This window comes from Phaenicophaeus curvirostris, chromosome 24 (assembly GCF_032191515.1).
Source record: "Phaenicophaeus curvirostris isolate KB17595 chromosome 24, BPBGC_Pcur_1.0, whole genome shotgun sequence".
Taxonomy (NCBI): Eukaryota; Metazoa; Chordata; class Aves; order Cuculiformes; family Cuculidae; genus Phaenicophaeus; species Phaenicophaeus curvirostris.
This window is the reverse complement of record NC_091415.1, coordinates 6,580,870-6,597,169: the sequence shown is the minus strand read 5'-3', so window position 1 is coordinate 6,597,169 and position 16,300 is coordinate 6,580,870. Positions and strand designations below refer to the sequence as shown.

General features: G+C 60.3%; 1 protein-coding gene across 1 annotated transcript in view; it reads right to left on the bottom strand.

Annotated features, from left to right (window-relative positions):
• Positions 1-16,300, bottom strand: part of NAV1 (neuron navigator 1) — a 90,732-nt gene that overhangs the window by 70,851 nt on the left and 3,581 nt on the right. Inside the window, 3 exon segments of the mRNA XM_069875719.1 lie at positions 1,258-1,358; positions 1,685-1,758; positions 1,760-2,297. Of these exon segments, the coding sequence (XP_069731820.1) occupies positions 1,258-1,358; positions 1,685-1,758; positions 1,760-2,297 (713 nt within the window).

Below are 16,300 nucleotides of genomic sequence, written 5' to 3'. Positions count from 1 at the left end.
TGACCCTGGGCCTCCCGGTGTCCCCCAACCCCTCCGGCCGGGCCCAGCAGAGCCCCAGAAGGACGTGGGCCAGGGTGGAAGCGTGGAGCAAGGGAAAGGATCTGGCCCTTTCCCCAGCACCAAAACCCCCTCGGCCTCCTCCCAGACCTCCACCAAGGCGAGCAGGGCAGCTGCCCAGCTCGCTCCCCTCCTGCTTTTTCTGGGAAAATCCTCCCTCTACCACTGGTTCAGTGCTTCTCAAACTGGGGCTCAGCGCTGAACCCCGTTACGCTCTGGCTGGGCTGTGCCGGGAGCCCCCGTGGCTCTGACCGACTTCTGTCCCTTCAAATCACCCAGCGAAGCTGCCGGCTCTTTTTTCCCCTTCCTTGCGCATCCCTGGAGCATCCCTGCCATCCTCCGCTGCCCTGGCAGCAGCCACCCCCTCTGGATTTACCCCCAAAGCAAGAGCCAGAGGGGACCAGGGCGTCCCCAACGTCGCGGGGGGCTCGTTTGCCCCCCAGGAAAGGGGAGCTGGCGATGCCGTGGCACCTGCCTCTGCTCCAGCTCCCTGCCGGCCTCCTGGAAATGGGTCAGTCCTGGAGCTCGCTGGGAAACTGGGAAGAGGAGGGAAAGGAGCCAACAGAATCACAGAATCACAGAATAACCAGGTTGGAAGAGACCCACCGGATCATCGAGTCCAACCGTTCCCATCAAACACTAAACCATATCCCTCAGCACCTCATCCACCCGTGCCTTAAACACCTCCAGGGAAGGTGACTCAACCCCCTCCCTGGGCAGCCTGTTCCAGTGCCCAATGACCCTTTCTGTAAAGAATTTTTTCCTAACGTCTAGCCTAAACCTCCCCTGGCGGAGCTTGAGGCCATTCCCTCTTGTCCTGTCCCCTGTCACTTGGGAGAAGAGGCCAGCACCCTCCTCTCTACAACGTCCTTTCAGGTAGTTGTAGAGAGCCAAGCAGGGCCTTGTCCCAGCAGCCTCTCTGGAAGGGACAGAACCCCCATGCCGGAGCTATAACAGATGCCGATGTAGCTCCTGTGCCTGGGGAGGCCACGCCACGGGGTGTAGTTTTCTCCACCGGGGTCACGGCTGCAGCCGTGCCATCCCTAGGGGAGTTGGGGAATCTCCTGTTTGGGGGGTCCCCCTGCTGCCCCACCGACCTCCAGCCTCCAGCGCAGGGCTGTGGGGGCTGAGCCCCAGCAGAAGCCTCTGTCCCTGTCACCATCACCCCCCGCCAATCCCCGGCAAACCCCCTGGACTCACCCAGACGTCTGGGATTGGGGTCGGGATCAGGTTCTTTGGCAGGACCGGGGCACTGGTCACCGGGGGACGTGGTCCTCTCCTCCTCCTGGTCCTTCTGCAGCCTGGGGGCAGGAGTGGGTGAGGGTGGGGAGCAGGGGTGCATCGCGGGCTGCAGCCCCCAGGAGATAGAGGTGCAGTGCCTTGGGCTCTGCCAGGGCTTGGGGACACTAGTCCCACGGCAAGGGCATCCCAGGGCACCCCATTCCACACTGAGCCCATGCCCTGCCCCACGCCAGCTCCCGTGGGCACCCCAGGAATGCTCGGCACCCCACACCCAGTGGAAACCCTTCTTCAGGGGCAGAGCCCCCAGGCCCAACCCCACCATCCCCCACGGCCACCCCCGCTGTGCCCACCCGCCTCCCGTGTCCCCCTGTCCCCAGGCACTCACCGGTACTGGAAGGGTGCCACGGTGGCGGTGACAGGGTGGCTGTGCAGGGCACCTGAGGAGAAGGTGATGGCCCCCCGACCCGAACGCAGGGCTCCTGCCCTCCGAGCCACCATGGGGTTCGTCCCCTGTCCCCACCGTGGCCGCCCCACTGCCCTTCCCAGGGGGCCCCCCCAGCCGCCCCCCACCCCTGCCCTGCACCAGGGGCGCTTTGGGCAGCTCGGAGGGTCCCGTCCCACTGCCTGCCCCCCTTTTCCGGCTCCCCCCCACCTCGTGACACTTCCCAGGGGACACCAGGGGTCTCGCGGTGGCTTTTTGCCCCTTGTGACGGGGGACGCCGGGGCTGCCCTCCCTGCCCTTAGCCCGCTCGCGGCTGGCGGCTCTGCCCGCGCCTTTGGGCTTGAGGGTCTTGGGGGCAGGGGCCGGCGTCTTTGCTGGCTGGGGGGACGGAGCCCTGGGGGGGACGGGGAGCCCCGGGGTGCTCGGAGGGGCCACGGCGTGTGGCTTGCCGTGAGCCAGGGCACGGGGCACCGGGATGGCGGAGGCGAAGTGGCTGCGGCCGGGAGGGTTGATGTTGGCTGTCCCATTCATCCTGGCAAGGCGGCTGTTGGTGAGGCTGTTGGGGGAGAAGAGGGTTGAGCGGGACCCGCACGGTGAGGGGCTGGGCGTGGGGTGCATCTCGCATCCCCTTGGCCACAACAGACTCTAGTCTTGGCCCCCACTGACTGTGGGAGCTCAATGTCCCCACGCTGGGAGGCAGCCGCTGCATCCCACCGCCCAGCATAAAGACATACGTGATGTCCACCGGGACCCACGGGGCTCAGGCACATGTAACGTCCACCCCCACGGACCCTGTGCAGCCCCTGGTCCGCACGATAAGGACTCTGCAGCAAGGCCGCGTGGGCACAGACTCTCAGCAAGTAAGGTTGTACCACAGACAGGATGCTCCCTTGGCCATCCCAAAACTTCTCCTCATCCCCAGAACCAACTCCAGGACAAACAAGACCATCTCCTGGCCATCCACGACCAACTCCTGGTCATCTCAGACCACTTCCCAGCCACCTGAGACCACATCCTGATCACCCAAGACCACTTCCAGTGGCATGAGGACCCGCTTTGTCACCCTACTCCTCCGGCCATGACTGTTGTCTGAGCCCCATCTCCATCCTCCCCATCCTGAACAGTGTTCAGTTCTGGGCCCCTCACCACAAGAAGGATGTTGAGGCTCTGGAGCGAGTCCAGAGAAGAGCAACGAAGCTGGTGAGGGGGCTGGAGAACAGGCCTTATGAGGAACGGCTGAGAGAGCTGGGGGTGTTTAGCCTGGAGAAGAGGAGGCTGAGGGGAGACCTCATTGCTCTCTCCAACTCCCTGAAAGGAGGTTGTGGAGAGGAGGGAGCTGGGCTCTTCTCCCAAGTGACAGGGGACAGGACGAGAGGGAATGGCCTCAAGCTCCACCAGGGGAGGGTCAGGCTGGACATTAGGAAAAAATTTTTCACAGAAAGGGTGATTGGTCCCTGGCAGAGGCTGCCCAGGGAGGGGGTTGAGTCACCTTCCCTGGAGGTGTTTAAGGGACGGGTGGACGAGGCGCTGAGTGATTGATGGGAATGGTTGGACTGTATGATCTAGTGGGTCTTTTCCAACCTGGTGATTCTATGATTCTGTGATCCTCAATGTCCCCCCATGTGGTGCCAACCACCCCTTCTCTGCATGCTCCTGCTCACAGCTCGCCTCACAGTGACTGTTCCTGGCACCACCACCCAGACAGTGCCCCCAGTCCCCTCACCTTGGTGTTTTGCCCCGTGCAGATGAGGATGGGGGCTCAACGCACCATGCCATCCCATCCTATGCACCCGCAGGCATGCAGGGACCTTTGCTACCACAGTCACAGTGAGTGGAGAAGCTCAGCCCTCCCGCAGGCTTTGCCTGGGTAGGCAGAGCAGAGCTCAGCGAGAAAGTCAGCCATGGAGCAAAGGTCCATCTCCAAACATCTCCTGGACGCAGCTTTCCAGGAAAAATAACAACCCAAAACTCAAAAAAAAAGGCTTTTTTTTTTACAGGGGTTGGAGTGGTGTCTAGAAAAATGGGAAGACACAACTTCACAGGCGCCTGTGCCAACCTGTGCTCCCTCTCCCCACTACAGCCACAGCAAAACGAATTTCAAACAAGTGCTGGGTGCCATAAATCCCCTGGGACACACATGTTGTGGGTCATTCCAGCACGGTTTCACTCACACACACAAACACACAAAGGAAAAACTCCAAGGAGGAGAACGGCAGCTTTTTGGGGGCCCCTGAGCATCCTGAGAGGGACCATTGGCCCGAGGTTGGCCACCCGCAGCCCTGTCACCCCTGGAGAGTTCCTCAGCGCTGGCTTCGGGACAGGTGGGTGCAGCGAGGACAAGTGGGGCTTTGTGTTCCTGCTCCAATGAGCACATTTGGGGCCACGCTGGAGCTGAACGAAGCCGTTCCCAGCAGGCGGGGTGGGCGATGCAGCCCGGGTATGGGGCCACACACAAGCCGCTCTGTTTGCAGCCCAGGGCCAGCAACCTGGCTACCTTTCAAACCACCTGGCTGAGACGGAGCTTCTCTGGAGCTGGAGAAAGTTTCCTGTCAAGCCGTGGGGTGCAAGGGGATGGCTCCCACCCCATGACGGGAATGGCACCTGGGGTCAGCCCTGCACCCCTTGCATCTCCCAGCGGAGGGTGCTGCATAAACAAGGTCCAAAAATCATAGAATTGTAGAATCACCAGGTTGGAAAAGACCCACTGGATCAAGTCCAACCATTCCTATCAATCACTAAACCATGTCCCTCAGCACCTCATCCACCCGTCCCTTAAACCCCTCCAGGAAACATGACTCAACCCCCTCCCTGGGCAGCCTGTTCCAGTGCCCGATGACCCTTTCCGTGAAAAAAATTTTCCTAATGTCCAGCCTAAACCTCCCCTGGTGGAGCTTGAGGCCCATATTGCCTCTTCCCCAACCTACAGCTGCCCCAAGCCCAGCTCCTCTGAGGCTTTTGGGGGTCTGCAAGGACCAAGCTGTGTCCCACATCACCCACAGGAGCCCCTCCGGAGTGCCTGTAACCCCATCGTGGGCAGCACTCGGGTGAAAGCACCCAAATTCCCTTTCGCCAGCCCCACGTGAGCTGGATCACTTGATCGACAGAGCCACGGGTCACGGGGAGAAGGGCTGATGCGGCAGAGGGGATGTGATCATCACCGTGCCCCACTCCAGCGCCAGCTGGGAGCTACAAAGCCCTTTTCAAGGCAGTTTTAATTAAGGGGAAGAGGGAACCGACACACACAGCTCTGGGCTCGCTCTCACTGAGGCCTTTGAAATGGTTTTCTCTCTCCCTGCACCCCGGCTGAGACATCTCTGCCTCCACTTGCTGTGGTCGTGGCGCTGCGTCACAGTGCTGGTAGATGGAGGAAGCCTTGGGACAAGGTGTCTCAGGGTCTCTGGGACAAATCCAGCCCCAAGCCACCATGTGGGATGAGATGGAGACAGGCACTGGGGCTCTGTGTCCCCACACAGGCAAGCAGGGCTGGATCCACAGCCCCCAGTAAGGGATGGCACAGGGTGATGGAGCTGGGATCTCACCAGTGCTGGGCAAGGGCAGCACCAGGAGTCCTGTGCTGGCACCAGCCTGCACCCAAGGGTGCTGCGGGGTGGGAGCCACATGGGGCTTTCCCTGCGCCCATGGGCTTTCCTCGCACCCACCAAGGTCACTTTGGGGAGCACGGTGGCCAGGTCTCAGCACCCAGCACCAACCCAGCACATCCCCAGGCCCACAACACACCGAAGTCCCTTCTGCAGTCCACCCAGCAGAAAACATCAGCCACAATCGGCTCCTCCCCAGCCCTTCAGCTGTTTCCCAGGTTGTACCCCACAACCCACCGATTCTGCACTTTTTATCCCTCTCTCGAACCCAGCCCCTGCCCCGGGAGCGCTGTGCCTGGCGGAGGAGTTCACAGTGCCAAATACCTTGTGCAAATGCCAACAGCATCGACCTTCCTGCCTGTAAGCACAAAGACGCCCAGGATGGGGCTGAGACCCAGCAAAGCTCCAGCCTCACGGACACGAGTGGTTAAACCACCAGCTCCAACTCACCTATTTCACACTCAGAATCCCTTGCACAAACACCTCCAGCCCTGGGGCTGCCACTAGTGGGGTTTCTCCTAGTGCAGATGATCTGCTCCTGCCTTCAAAAAGCTGGTCTCGAGCTCCTCATCAACCACCTCAGAGCAAAATATGTTCCTCTAGATTTATGCTACAACCTTACCTTCACTTGCACCCTCTGAGCATCATCAGCATCCACCAGGCCTCCGGCCCCGCCTGCTCACCAGGCACATGGCATTGGTGCTGTAACTAGGTTTTATAGATTTTTTTTCCTATTCACTTTGGACTTCTCTCTGGTGGACACAGTTTCCATTTCTCCCCTCTGAGCCCACCAGCAGCCACGTGGCTTCAAGCAGAAGCCAAAGCTGCCATGCTGGCCACAAAAAAATCAATCCTCCTCTTGTGCTCGTGGTATTGAGGTTTCCCAGAGGATGCCGCTGCCTGCTGGGAGCCAGGCTCCTGAGCCATCCCCTCTCCGCAGCACACGCCACAGAGGGGCTCTGAGGACACCCACCGTGTCCCGGCACCTGGCCAAGTGTGAGCAACCCCTCCTCAGGTTTCACCTTGCTCTAGAGATGCTGGGGGCTCCCACTGGGCTGAGCAAGGGGAGGTGTGGATACGGCCCCGCTCCCCCAGGCTGTAACACCAGACGGACCCTCGGGCTGGGATCCTGCCCCAGGGATGCCACAACAGCGAGGAACCAAAGCAGCTGGACCTGGGGGTGTTGGTTGACAGGGACTGAACATGAGCCAGCAGGGGCCCAGGTGGCCAAGAAGGCCAATGGCATCTTGGCTTGGATCAGAAACAGCGTGGCCAGCAGGTCCAGGGAGGTTCTTCTCCCTCTGGACTCGGCACTGGTGAGACCGCTCCTCGAATCCTGTGTTCAGTTCTGGGCCCCTCACCACAAGAAGGATGTTGAGGCTCTGGAGCGAGTCCAGAGAAGAGCAACGAAGCTGGGGAAGGGGCTGAAGAGCAAGGATTATGAGGAACGGCTGAGAGAGCTGGGGGTGTTTAGCCTGGAGAAGAGGAGGCTGAGGGGAGACCTCATTGCTCTCTCCAACTCCCTGAAAGGAGGTTGTGGAGAGCAGGGTGCTGGGCTCTTCTCCCAAGGGACAGGGGACAGGACGAGGGGGAATGGCCTCAAGCTCCACCAGGGGAGGTTCAGGCTGAACATTAGGAAAAAATTTTTCACTGAAAGGGTCATTGGGCACTGGCAGAGGCTGCCCAGGGAGGGGGTTGAGTCACCTTCCCTGGAGGGGTTTAAGGGATGGGAGAACGAGGTGCTGAGGGACGTGATTTAGTGGTTGATGGGAATGGTTGGACTCGATGATCCGGTGGGTCCTTTCCAACCTGGTGATTCTATGATTCTATGAACTTCCACCAACTCCCCATTAGTACAAACTAAAACCATTCCCAGGAGAGATTTGTCCCGCTCTTCTTCCAAACAAGTTTTTCACTGGCCTCCAGATCGCCTTCTGCCCCATCCAAGCTCTGCCCCCAGGGACCAGGTGGCACCCCGCATGCTCCCCACGTGCTGTGGCAGCAGGAGAGCGGGCGAGCGCTCCATCACGCTGGCGTCGTGCCGCTGCTTTGCCTGCTGAAAGCAGGTTACAGCTTGACCTACATAGACCCAGGCAGCCCCTCTGCAATTAGCCTGAAAGGGAAACTACTTTCTCCTTTAATGCAACTCGGCCGCAGGGCCTCCCTGTCCCCAGAGCAGCTCTCGGAAACCGGCTGCCGCTTCCCCGCTGGGCAATGTTAGCACCAGAAATTTGCACCTGATGCTTTAATCTTGAGATTTTCCAGCCACCAGGTGGGGTTTTGGCCAGATCTCCTCCCCAAATACCAGTTTGGGATTGCTGGGTCTCTTGGTGGTGGAAAGCAGCAAATACACACAAGGTATTTCAGCACCAGAGGATATTTTGGAGAAGCCGTGGCAGTGCTCTGAGCAGCCAAGCCCTGCCTGGGCACTGGGACTGAGCCTCTCTGGCAAGCCAGAGATACCCATCTCCCAGCCTGGGGAAGGATTCTCATCCCAGCTAACAGCAAAGCTCAGGTCTGGAGCGCTGGGCTGGTATCTGCTGGTTCCAGTGCTGAACTTGAGTTCTCCCTGCATTAAAGACCTTTAAGTCCAGGCACATGGTGGTTTCCGATCCCTTTGGACGATGCCATCCACAAAGACATGGGTGTTCACACTGAAGGAAAATGGAACAGCCTCAGCCAAGCCGTGTCCTTCATCCCAGGACAAACACATCTCAGCACATCCCCGAAGGCATCTCCTTCAAAGAGGCATCTGTTGTGCTTGGAGCACGAGCTACTTCCTTGGCCCAGCATCCAAATGCATCTCACACATGGGATTTTAGAAGCCAGAAATGAATACAGGGACCTGGGGCCCAAGTTTCATTTCATGCCCCCCCGTTTCGCATGCGAACGGTCACTGGAGCATCCCCAGCATCAAAGCAGATCCGCTTCAGAGCCATCATCATCCGAGCAGTGCTGGCAACAGCCACCCCGCCGGCTCCCGGCCCCGTGGGGCTGTGCCGCTCCCGACCCGGTGCTGGGGCAACGCCGAGCAGCCAAAGCCCCCGGTTCCTCTGCAATGCCTCCCACGGATCCAGTCTCCAACTCTCCCACGGTCTCAAAAGAAAAGCTAACAGCTCTGCAGCATGTAGGGCTTCAAAGATGATGCAAGGGCTGCAGCACCTCCCGTAGGAGGGCAGGCTGAGAGAGTTGGGGTTGTTCAGTCTGGGGAACAGAAGGCTCCAAGGAGACCTTAGAGTGACCTTCTAGTACCTGAAGGGGCTACAAGAAAGCTGGGGAGGGACTTTTTACAAAGGCTTGGAGTGACAGGACAAGGGGGAATGGCTTTAAATTGAAAGGGAAAGAATTAGACTAGACATAAGGAAGAATTTCTTCACAATGAGGGTGGGGAGGCCCTGGCCCAGGTTGCCCAGATCAGGGGTGGCTGCCCCATCCCTGGAGGGGTTCAAGGCCAGGTTGGATGGGGCTTGGAGCCCCTGATCCCGTGGGAGGTGTCCCTGCCCATGGCAGGGGTGGAACTGGATGGGCTTTAAGGTCCCTTCCAACCCAAACCATTCTATGATTCTGCAATTCTATAAGCATTTTGCTCTATTCCTGAAGTGTTTGGGGGTGATTTTTATAAGTCAGACTAAGTTTGCTTCTCTCTTAGCTCTCAGAGCTGAGAGATCCTACTAGGGATGAAATTCTGCCCCACACCCCTTGGATAATTGTGGCAGGATTCTGAGCACGAACACTTAGTGATGCAAAAAGATGTTAAACTCTTCAGCTGCTGCTGGTGTCTCACTGCCACTTTGTGCCTCAGTTTCCCCAGCCTGACACAGCTTGTGCTAGAGGTGAGGGAGCTGAAACCAGGCTGATAAATAGTTATAAAGGAGGATGGATCCTTCTCTGGGTGTGCCGGGCTGCAGAGCAGCTCCATAAATCCAGAGCTGTCCCTGTGACACTCGCAGGACTGGCAGCGCAGGAGAGCCAGGGGCTGTGGCAGAGCCAGCCATGCCGGATCTCAATTGGGAGATGCTCGGGGGCTGTAGAGCATTGTCTGTTTTTAAGGGTGAGGGTGAAAGGGGAGATCAGCTCAGGGGAGATCCTGAGGCGTGATAAGCTGAGACCTGAGCCCATGTCAAGGGACAGATCCCAGTTCTGTGACGCCGATGCCCCTGGGAGGCACTGGGCACCCCTGGCAGCCACACCGAGCTGCCTCCGGGGTGGCTGCGCGCCAGCACAGCCTCCTCACCGGCACGCGTGGGAAGGGTGACAAAGAAAAGGCCCCTTGTGACACAACGGACATAAAACTTCCCTAAGAGAAACAGAGGGGGTAGGGGATAGAAAAGAGCCTTCAGAGGAGAACAAGCAGCTGATTCAGCCACCAGCCCCGTCGCTCCAGCCCCTGCACCCTGGCCGGGACCTGGCATGCCCGCCAGCTGGTGCCACTGCCTGGGACGTTGCCACCACCCGCGTCACCACGTCCCTGTGCTCCGTCCTCTCCCAGGGAGGTCTCGCTGCCCCACCAGGGGGGCAATGCTGCGGGTGGCTCATTCGCCAGTGAAGGCTGAGGACAGGTTCTCCTGAGCAGGCAGGTGGGAGAGGAGACTCAGGGCTGGGGGTTCTGGGCACCAGCAGGAGAGGAGCCTGGGCTGTGCTGGGAGGAGAATCATAGAATCATACAATCACCAGGTTGGAAAAGACCCACCGGATCATCAAGTCCAACCATTCTCATCAATCACTAAACTATGTCCCTCAGCACCTCATCCACCCATCCCTTAAACCCCTCCAGGGAAGGTGACTCAACCCCCTCCCTGGGCAGCCTCTACCAGTGCCCAATGACCCTTTCCATGAAAGAGTTTTTCCTAATGTCCAGCCTAAACCTCCCCTGGTGGAGCTTGAGGCCATTCCCTCTTGTACTGTCCCCTGTCACTTGGGAGAAGAGCCCAGCTCCCTCCTCTCCACAACCTCCTTTCAGGTAGTTGGAGAGAGCGATGAGATCTCCCCTCAGCCTCCTCTTCTCCAGGATAAACACCCCCAGCTCTCTCAGCTGCTCCTCGTTGCTCTCTGGACTTGCTCCAGAGCCTCAACATCCTTCTTGTGGTGAGGGGCCCAGAACTGAACACAGGATTCGAGGAGCGGTCTCACCAGTGCCGAGTCCAGAGGGAGAAGAACCTCCCTGGCCCTGCTGGCCACGCCGTTTCTGATCCAAGCCAAGATGCCATTGGCCTTCTTGGCCACCTGGGCCACTGCTGGCTCATGTTCAGCCACTGTCAACCAACACCCCCAGGTCCCTCTCCTCCAGGCAGTTTCCAGCCAGACTTCTCCCAGTCTGTAGCTGCACAGGGCTGTTGTGTCCCAAGTGCAGGACCCGGCATTTGGCCGGAAAGACGGAAACGCCCTGCTGTCAGAGCGAAGCTGCCACCCCCGCAGCACTGAGCTCGGCTTTAGCCCCCTCACACAGTAAAACCAGTTTAATAAAACCTCGCTCCGAGCAAAGCTGAGCTCTCAGCTGGCCCGAGCGCTGCAGCCTCTGCCACCCAAAGCCCCGTGAGCAGCAGCAACATCGAGCTCCGCGCAGGCTGGTTTCGGCCTGGCACAAACGCAGGAGGCTGAGAGCTGAGAGAGAAGCAAACTTAGTCTGACTTATCAAAGTCACCCCAAACATTCCAGGAATAGGGCAAAATGCTTATAGAATCGCAGAGTCATAGAGTGGTTTGGGTTGGAAGGGACCTTAAAGCCCATTCCCCGCTCTGGCCCCGCCGCGCCGCGTTCAGGAGGCGCCGGTGCTGGACAGCTCCGCCGGGCCCGGAAACCCCGGGACACGGGACTCCCGGTGTCTCCATCTTCCCCCGTGTCCCCATCACCACCTGGGGTCCCCAGAACCCCCGCTGTCACTACCCACCCCCACACACCGGGCCCGGTACCGCCCTGCCCCCCCTCCCTTTGGTGTCACCGTCACCCCCCCCGGTGTCACTGTCGCACACACACCGGTGTCCCCATCACCACCCCACACCGTGTCACCTTTCCATCCCCCCTGCTGCCTCCCCGGGGCGGCACCGACCCCGCCCGGTGTCCCCAGACACTGGCTGTCCCCCCCCAGCCGGTGTCACCCCCAGCCTCTGTCTGTCCCCTCCCCAGCCTCTGTCTGTCCCTCCAGCCTCTGTCTGTCCCCTCCCCAGCCTCTGTCTGTCCCCCCGGCCGATGTCCCCTCCCCAGCCTCTGTCTGTCCCCCCAGCCTCTGTCTGTCCCCCTCAGCCGATGTCCCCTCCCCAGCCTCTGTCTGTCCCCTCAGCCTCTGTCCCTCCCCAGCCTCTGTCTGTCCCCCCAGCCTCTGTCTGTCCCCCCAGCCGGTGTCCCCCGCCCCGGGCCAGCAGCGCGAGTCCCACGCCACCAGCCCAGCACACGGGGGTCTTGCCCCGCCCTGTCCCGCTGGGGCAGCACCATCTGTCCCCAGCCCCCTACCATCTGTCCCCCCGCAGCGCTGCCTGTCTGTCCCCAGTGTCCCCAGCGCCCCTGGGGACCAGGGCGGGGCTGACCCCTGCCCAGCCTCCTCCAGCTGCCCCTGTGGCCGAGACCCACCGGGAGGCGGGTTTGGGTTGTTCTGGGGGTCTCCTCAGCCCCCTCGCTCCCCCTGTGCCGCCCGGCGAGAAAAGCCATGAAACCATCGGCAGCCCCGTTCCTCCCGGCATGTTGGGAACCACGGAGCCCACGGTCACTTTGTCATCCAGCACCACGGCCAAAGCAGAACAAATCCCACTGCAGCTCCCGAGGGCTTCAAAACCTCCCCAAAACCTCCCCAAGAACCTCCCCAGGAGCTCCCCAGCCCCTCGGTGCTGCCATAGGGCCAAGAACCCCCCAGCACCGCATCCCAGACGGATCCAGCCCTCGGCCGGGAGCATCCTGAGCCTGGGGCATCTTTGGGCAAGCTTCTGCCTGGGCCAAAACTCTCCGAAGGCGAAGGCGTCATTTATTCAGCCCCAGTTCCTGCCAAATCACAGACCTGCCCCTTTGCTCCCTGGATTTTAGGGAAGAGCAGATGTCGCAGCGTCTGCCTTCCCCTCCGCCCCCCTAGTCCTCAACCTTGGAAGCCCAAGACGCGTTTTGGCTTTTCCCAAGCAGGGTGGTGGAGAGAGGCAGCTGCGCAGCGAGGCTGTGAGACTCATGAACTCAGCAGATGCTGTTGCCTTTGCGGTCGGACGGAGGCGGTGTGGTGGTCACAGGGAGATGGGCTCATCGTCCCCCTCCCAGCACTGCTGGTCTTTTCTCGATGCCCGTCTTTCCCTCCCAACACTCATCTCATCTCTCACTGGGCAGTGACCAAAAAAGTCAGTTTTTCCACCCAAAGCAGGTTGAGAATTCCAAAAACGCTGCAGGGAGTGGGAGGTGGGCAGCGCTGGAGACACAGCAACGGGTTGGGTGTAACATGGTCCAAAGTGGGAGCTTTACCCCCCAGAGCAGAGACGCAGAGCCCGGGGTGATGCCCATCACCGCCTCCCTCCCTGCGAAGCAGCTGAGCTCCAAGCTGGGGCACTTTTAGATGCCGAATCTGCTTTGGGTGACGAACGACATGAGGAAAAGTCAACTCATGACTCTGATTCCCAACTGAATCCCCTAATCAGGCCAAGTATGGACCATTCCCACCACGAGCCAAACTTCCCTGGTCTTACCTGGGCAAGCGGGATGAGCCTCCCCTCAGCCTGAGAGTCCCTTGTACAATAAATAAATAAATCCACTGCTCTTGCAGCCAGGACCCTTCCCAGCAGCGTTTGCCCTGAGAGCCCCGGTGCAGCTCAAGGGAGTTCCCTTGGGACAACCAGGTGTTTGCAATGGAAAGCAAAAGCCATGGGGAGCCCTTAATGGGATGAGTGGATTTTCCAGTAAGCTGCAAATCCGCAGCGGTTGCTGACAAACACCTCCCTGCTCTGGTCCTGGGGGGTCACAGTGGACCCTGCTCCAAGCCGAGCAGGCAGGCTGCCCACCCACCACCGCTGCTGCACACAACCGACACACAGCCCAGAGGGAGCCGTGTCCCTAGGGTTTATCAGAACAATCCTGATGCCAACGTCCCCAAAGAGCTGAGGATTGCGACTTCTGCATGGGGAGAGGCGGGCAGAGACTGGCAATGCCCCTCCTGAACTCAGCACCCACCTATCAGCCCCAGAGCAGATGGTAGCTCCAGTTCCACCACGCTCTTACACCTGAAAGTAAACCTCCTGCCTCCAAGGGATCCAGCTCATGGAGCCACCATGGGTCCATCGCACCCTGAGGACACCTGGCTGTCCCAAAGGGAGCCCAAGCACCACTGGAGCATCATAGAATCATAGAACGGTTTGGGTTAGAAGGGACCTTAAAGATCATCCAGTCCCACCCCTGCCATGGGCAGGGACACCTCCCACTGGATCAGGGGCTCCAAGCCCCATCCAACCTGACTTTGAACACCTCCAGGGGTGGGGCAGCCTCTGTGCAAACTGGGCAAGCACCTCACCATTCTCATGGTGAAGAATTTCTTCCTGATTTCTAATCTAAATCTTTCCCCTTCCAATTTAAAGCCACTAATTAAACCACTTCCCTCTCCAGTTTAAAGCTCCAGCATCTCTTGAGCATTCCCTGAGCATCCTTCGAGCATCCCGCCTGCCCACGGCGAGCAGCCCACGCGAGGATGGCACAGTCCTGCCTTCCCCTCACCCACTCTGCATTGCGCGTCCCCTCGGATGGAGACTCCGGCAGGGACCCAGCACCCCAGGGGCAGCGGTGGGGGGCGCAGAGCCCAGCGGGGTGAGGGGCAGGGGGAAGGGGTGGACGAGAAGACCTGACTTATTGCCTGGCCCTGAGCAGGGGGAGTTTCCGCTGCCGGAGGTGACGCCGCCCGGCTGCATCCGCACGTGCCCCACAGCCGCGTCCGGTGGGAGCTGAGGATGAGGATGGGAGGACAAGCACAAACCCAACTCCTCCAGCTCCCATCTCCGCTCTTCCATGGGAGCGGGGGAATCCAGGCGAACACTGGGAGGCATTAACTCAAGCGCTGGCCACCACCCCAAAACCACTGGCCACCACCCCAAACCTGCTCCCCACAGCGTGGCCAAGACCTTAGGAGATGAATTCTCACATCCCAGCAGTGAGAGGATGCCAGGCCACCCCCCAGCTGCCCAGGCAACCCTGGGGCTAGGTGCCTTGTCCCCATCTGTCCCCTCCCAGCACCCAGGCTCCCGGCTTCATCCCCTCTGTGGCCAAACGCCCCAGCGCCGGAGCTGCAGAGTAAATCCCTGTGGGTCAAAGCACCAGCGGGTGCTGGACGGTGGCAGGGACACATGGCAACTGTGGGGCAGGAGCCAAGGTGGCACTGGGGTTGTGCTACCAAGCCTTTCAGGGAAGGGGATTTGCAGGATGTGGCCTGTGATGAAGCAAGATGCGGCTGCTGTGGGTGCTCACGGGAATCCAGTGCTGAGATGGGGTGACCCGGCGTCCCCCAGAAGGTCCCACGGGACAGCGGTGACGCTGCAGGTGGCTCAGGGACTCTGCTAGGCTGGGGCATCGACCAGGCAAGCTTGGAGCAGCATGGGGGGCATTGCCCCACAGCCAGCAGCGGCTTCACCCCATGTCCACCCCCCCACATCCCCCCAACCCCCTTGGACAGAGCAAAGCTGCAAAGCCCCCCGTGCAGCTCGGCCGGGACCTCTCCCCTGGTTAACCTTCGGCCAGTGAAACTCCTGCTTTCTCCAATTACTGTCACTTCCACTGACAGTGGCAGTCAGAGCCAGGGGCTCCTCCAGCCCCTCTCCCCCCGAGCACCCCCTAATCCCGTTAATCCAGCAGCAGCGCCCCATGTCCATCCGGCCACCTGGACCCCGTGGCATGGCCAGCACAAAGCTCATTAGAAGCTGTGTGCTAACGAGCAGGGCTCAGGCCATGCCAGCAAATGTGCCAGGGAAGATAACAAAGCCTGCTGGGCCAGGTTGGTGGCCAGTCTGTCACCTGGGAGCATTCGAGGAGGACCCAATTTGCCAGTCTCACTGCGGCCCGTGCCTCAGTTTCCCCACATGCTCCCATCAGCCATGTTAGTTCCCACAGCCACCGGCTGCCCTGGCAGGTCCCAGTCCCTGGGCCGTGTTTCTAGGGGCTCACACTCCTCTGGGCTTGGGGACACCCTGCCCAGCAGGGACAGGCTGGTGACATGAGCTGGGGTGTCCCTGGGAGAGCAGGTGCAGCCGGCAGAGCCAGCGCTGCCCTGGCTGCCCCGTTCCTGGGGACTCACCCTCATCCCGGCCTGTTTTCCCTGCTGCTCAGGGTGCAAAAGGTTGCAAGAGGACAGTGTGGGACATCCCTGGCTGCCACCCACCCACCAGCAGAGCCAGGAGGGTGTCCCACGGCAGTGGGAATGGGCGCTAAGGAGCCCCTGCTGGTGCCCCATCCCACACTGACGTCCCCATTGCACGCTGGTGTCCCCACCTCAGGCCAATGTCCCCATCCCAGGCTGATGTCCCCTGTCACTGTGCTGGTACTGGTGCTTGTCATACCCGCTGGGAGCAAGCACAAGCGAGAGGACATCCAGCCAGACCCGTGAGCGAAAGTGCTCCGTGATGGTGCTGGGCACGGGCAGGCGTTCTCCTCCCACAACCCCGCGCGGGCCCTGAGCTGCACGGGAACGGGGACACGGGACCAGGCTGCACGGCTGCTGGTGGCACTGGGGACAGGACAGGGTGTCTGATCCTTGTGGCAATAGGAACAGTGCAGGGTGTCCAAGCTGGTGACGCTGGGGACAGGGCTGGTTGCCCAGGCCCAGTGGCACTGGGGACAGGACAGGGTGCCTGACATTGGTGGTATTGGGGACAGGACAGGGTGTCTGAGCCTGGTGGCACTGGGACAGGACAAGGTGTCTGAGCCTGGTGGCACTGGGGACAGGCCAGGGTGTCCCAGCCTGGTAGCACTGGGGACAGGGTGTCTGAGCCTGGTGGCACTGGGACAGGACAGGGTGTCC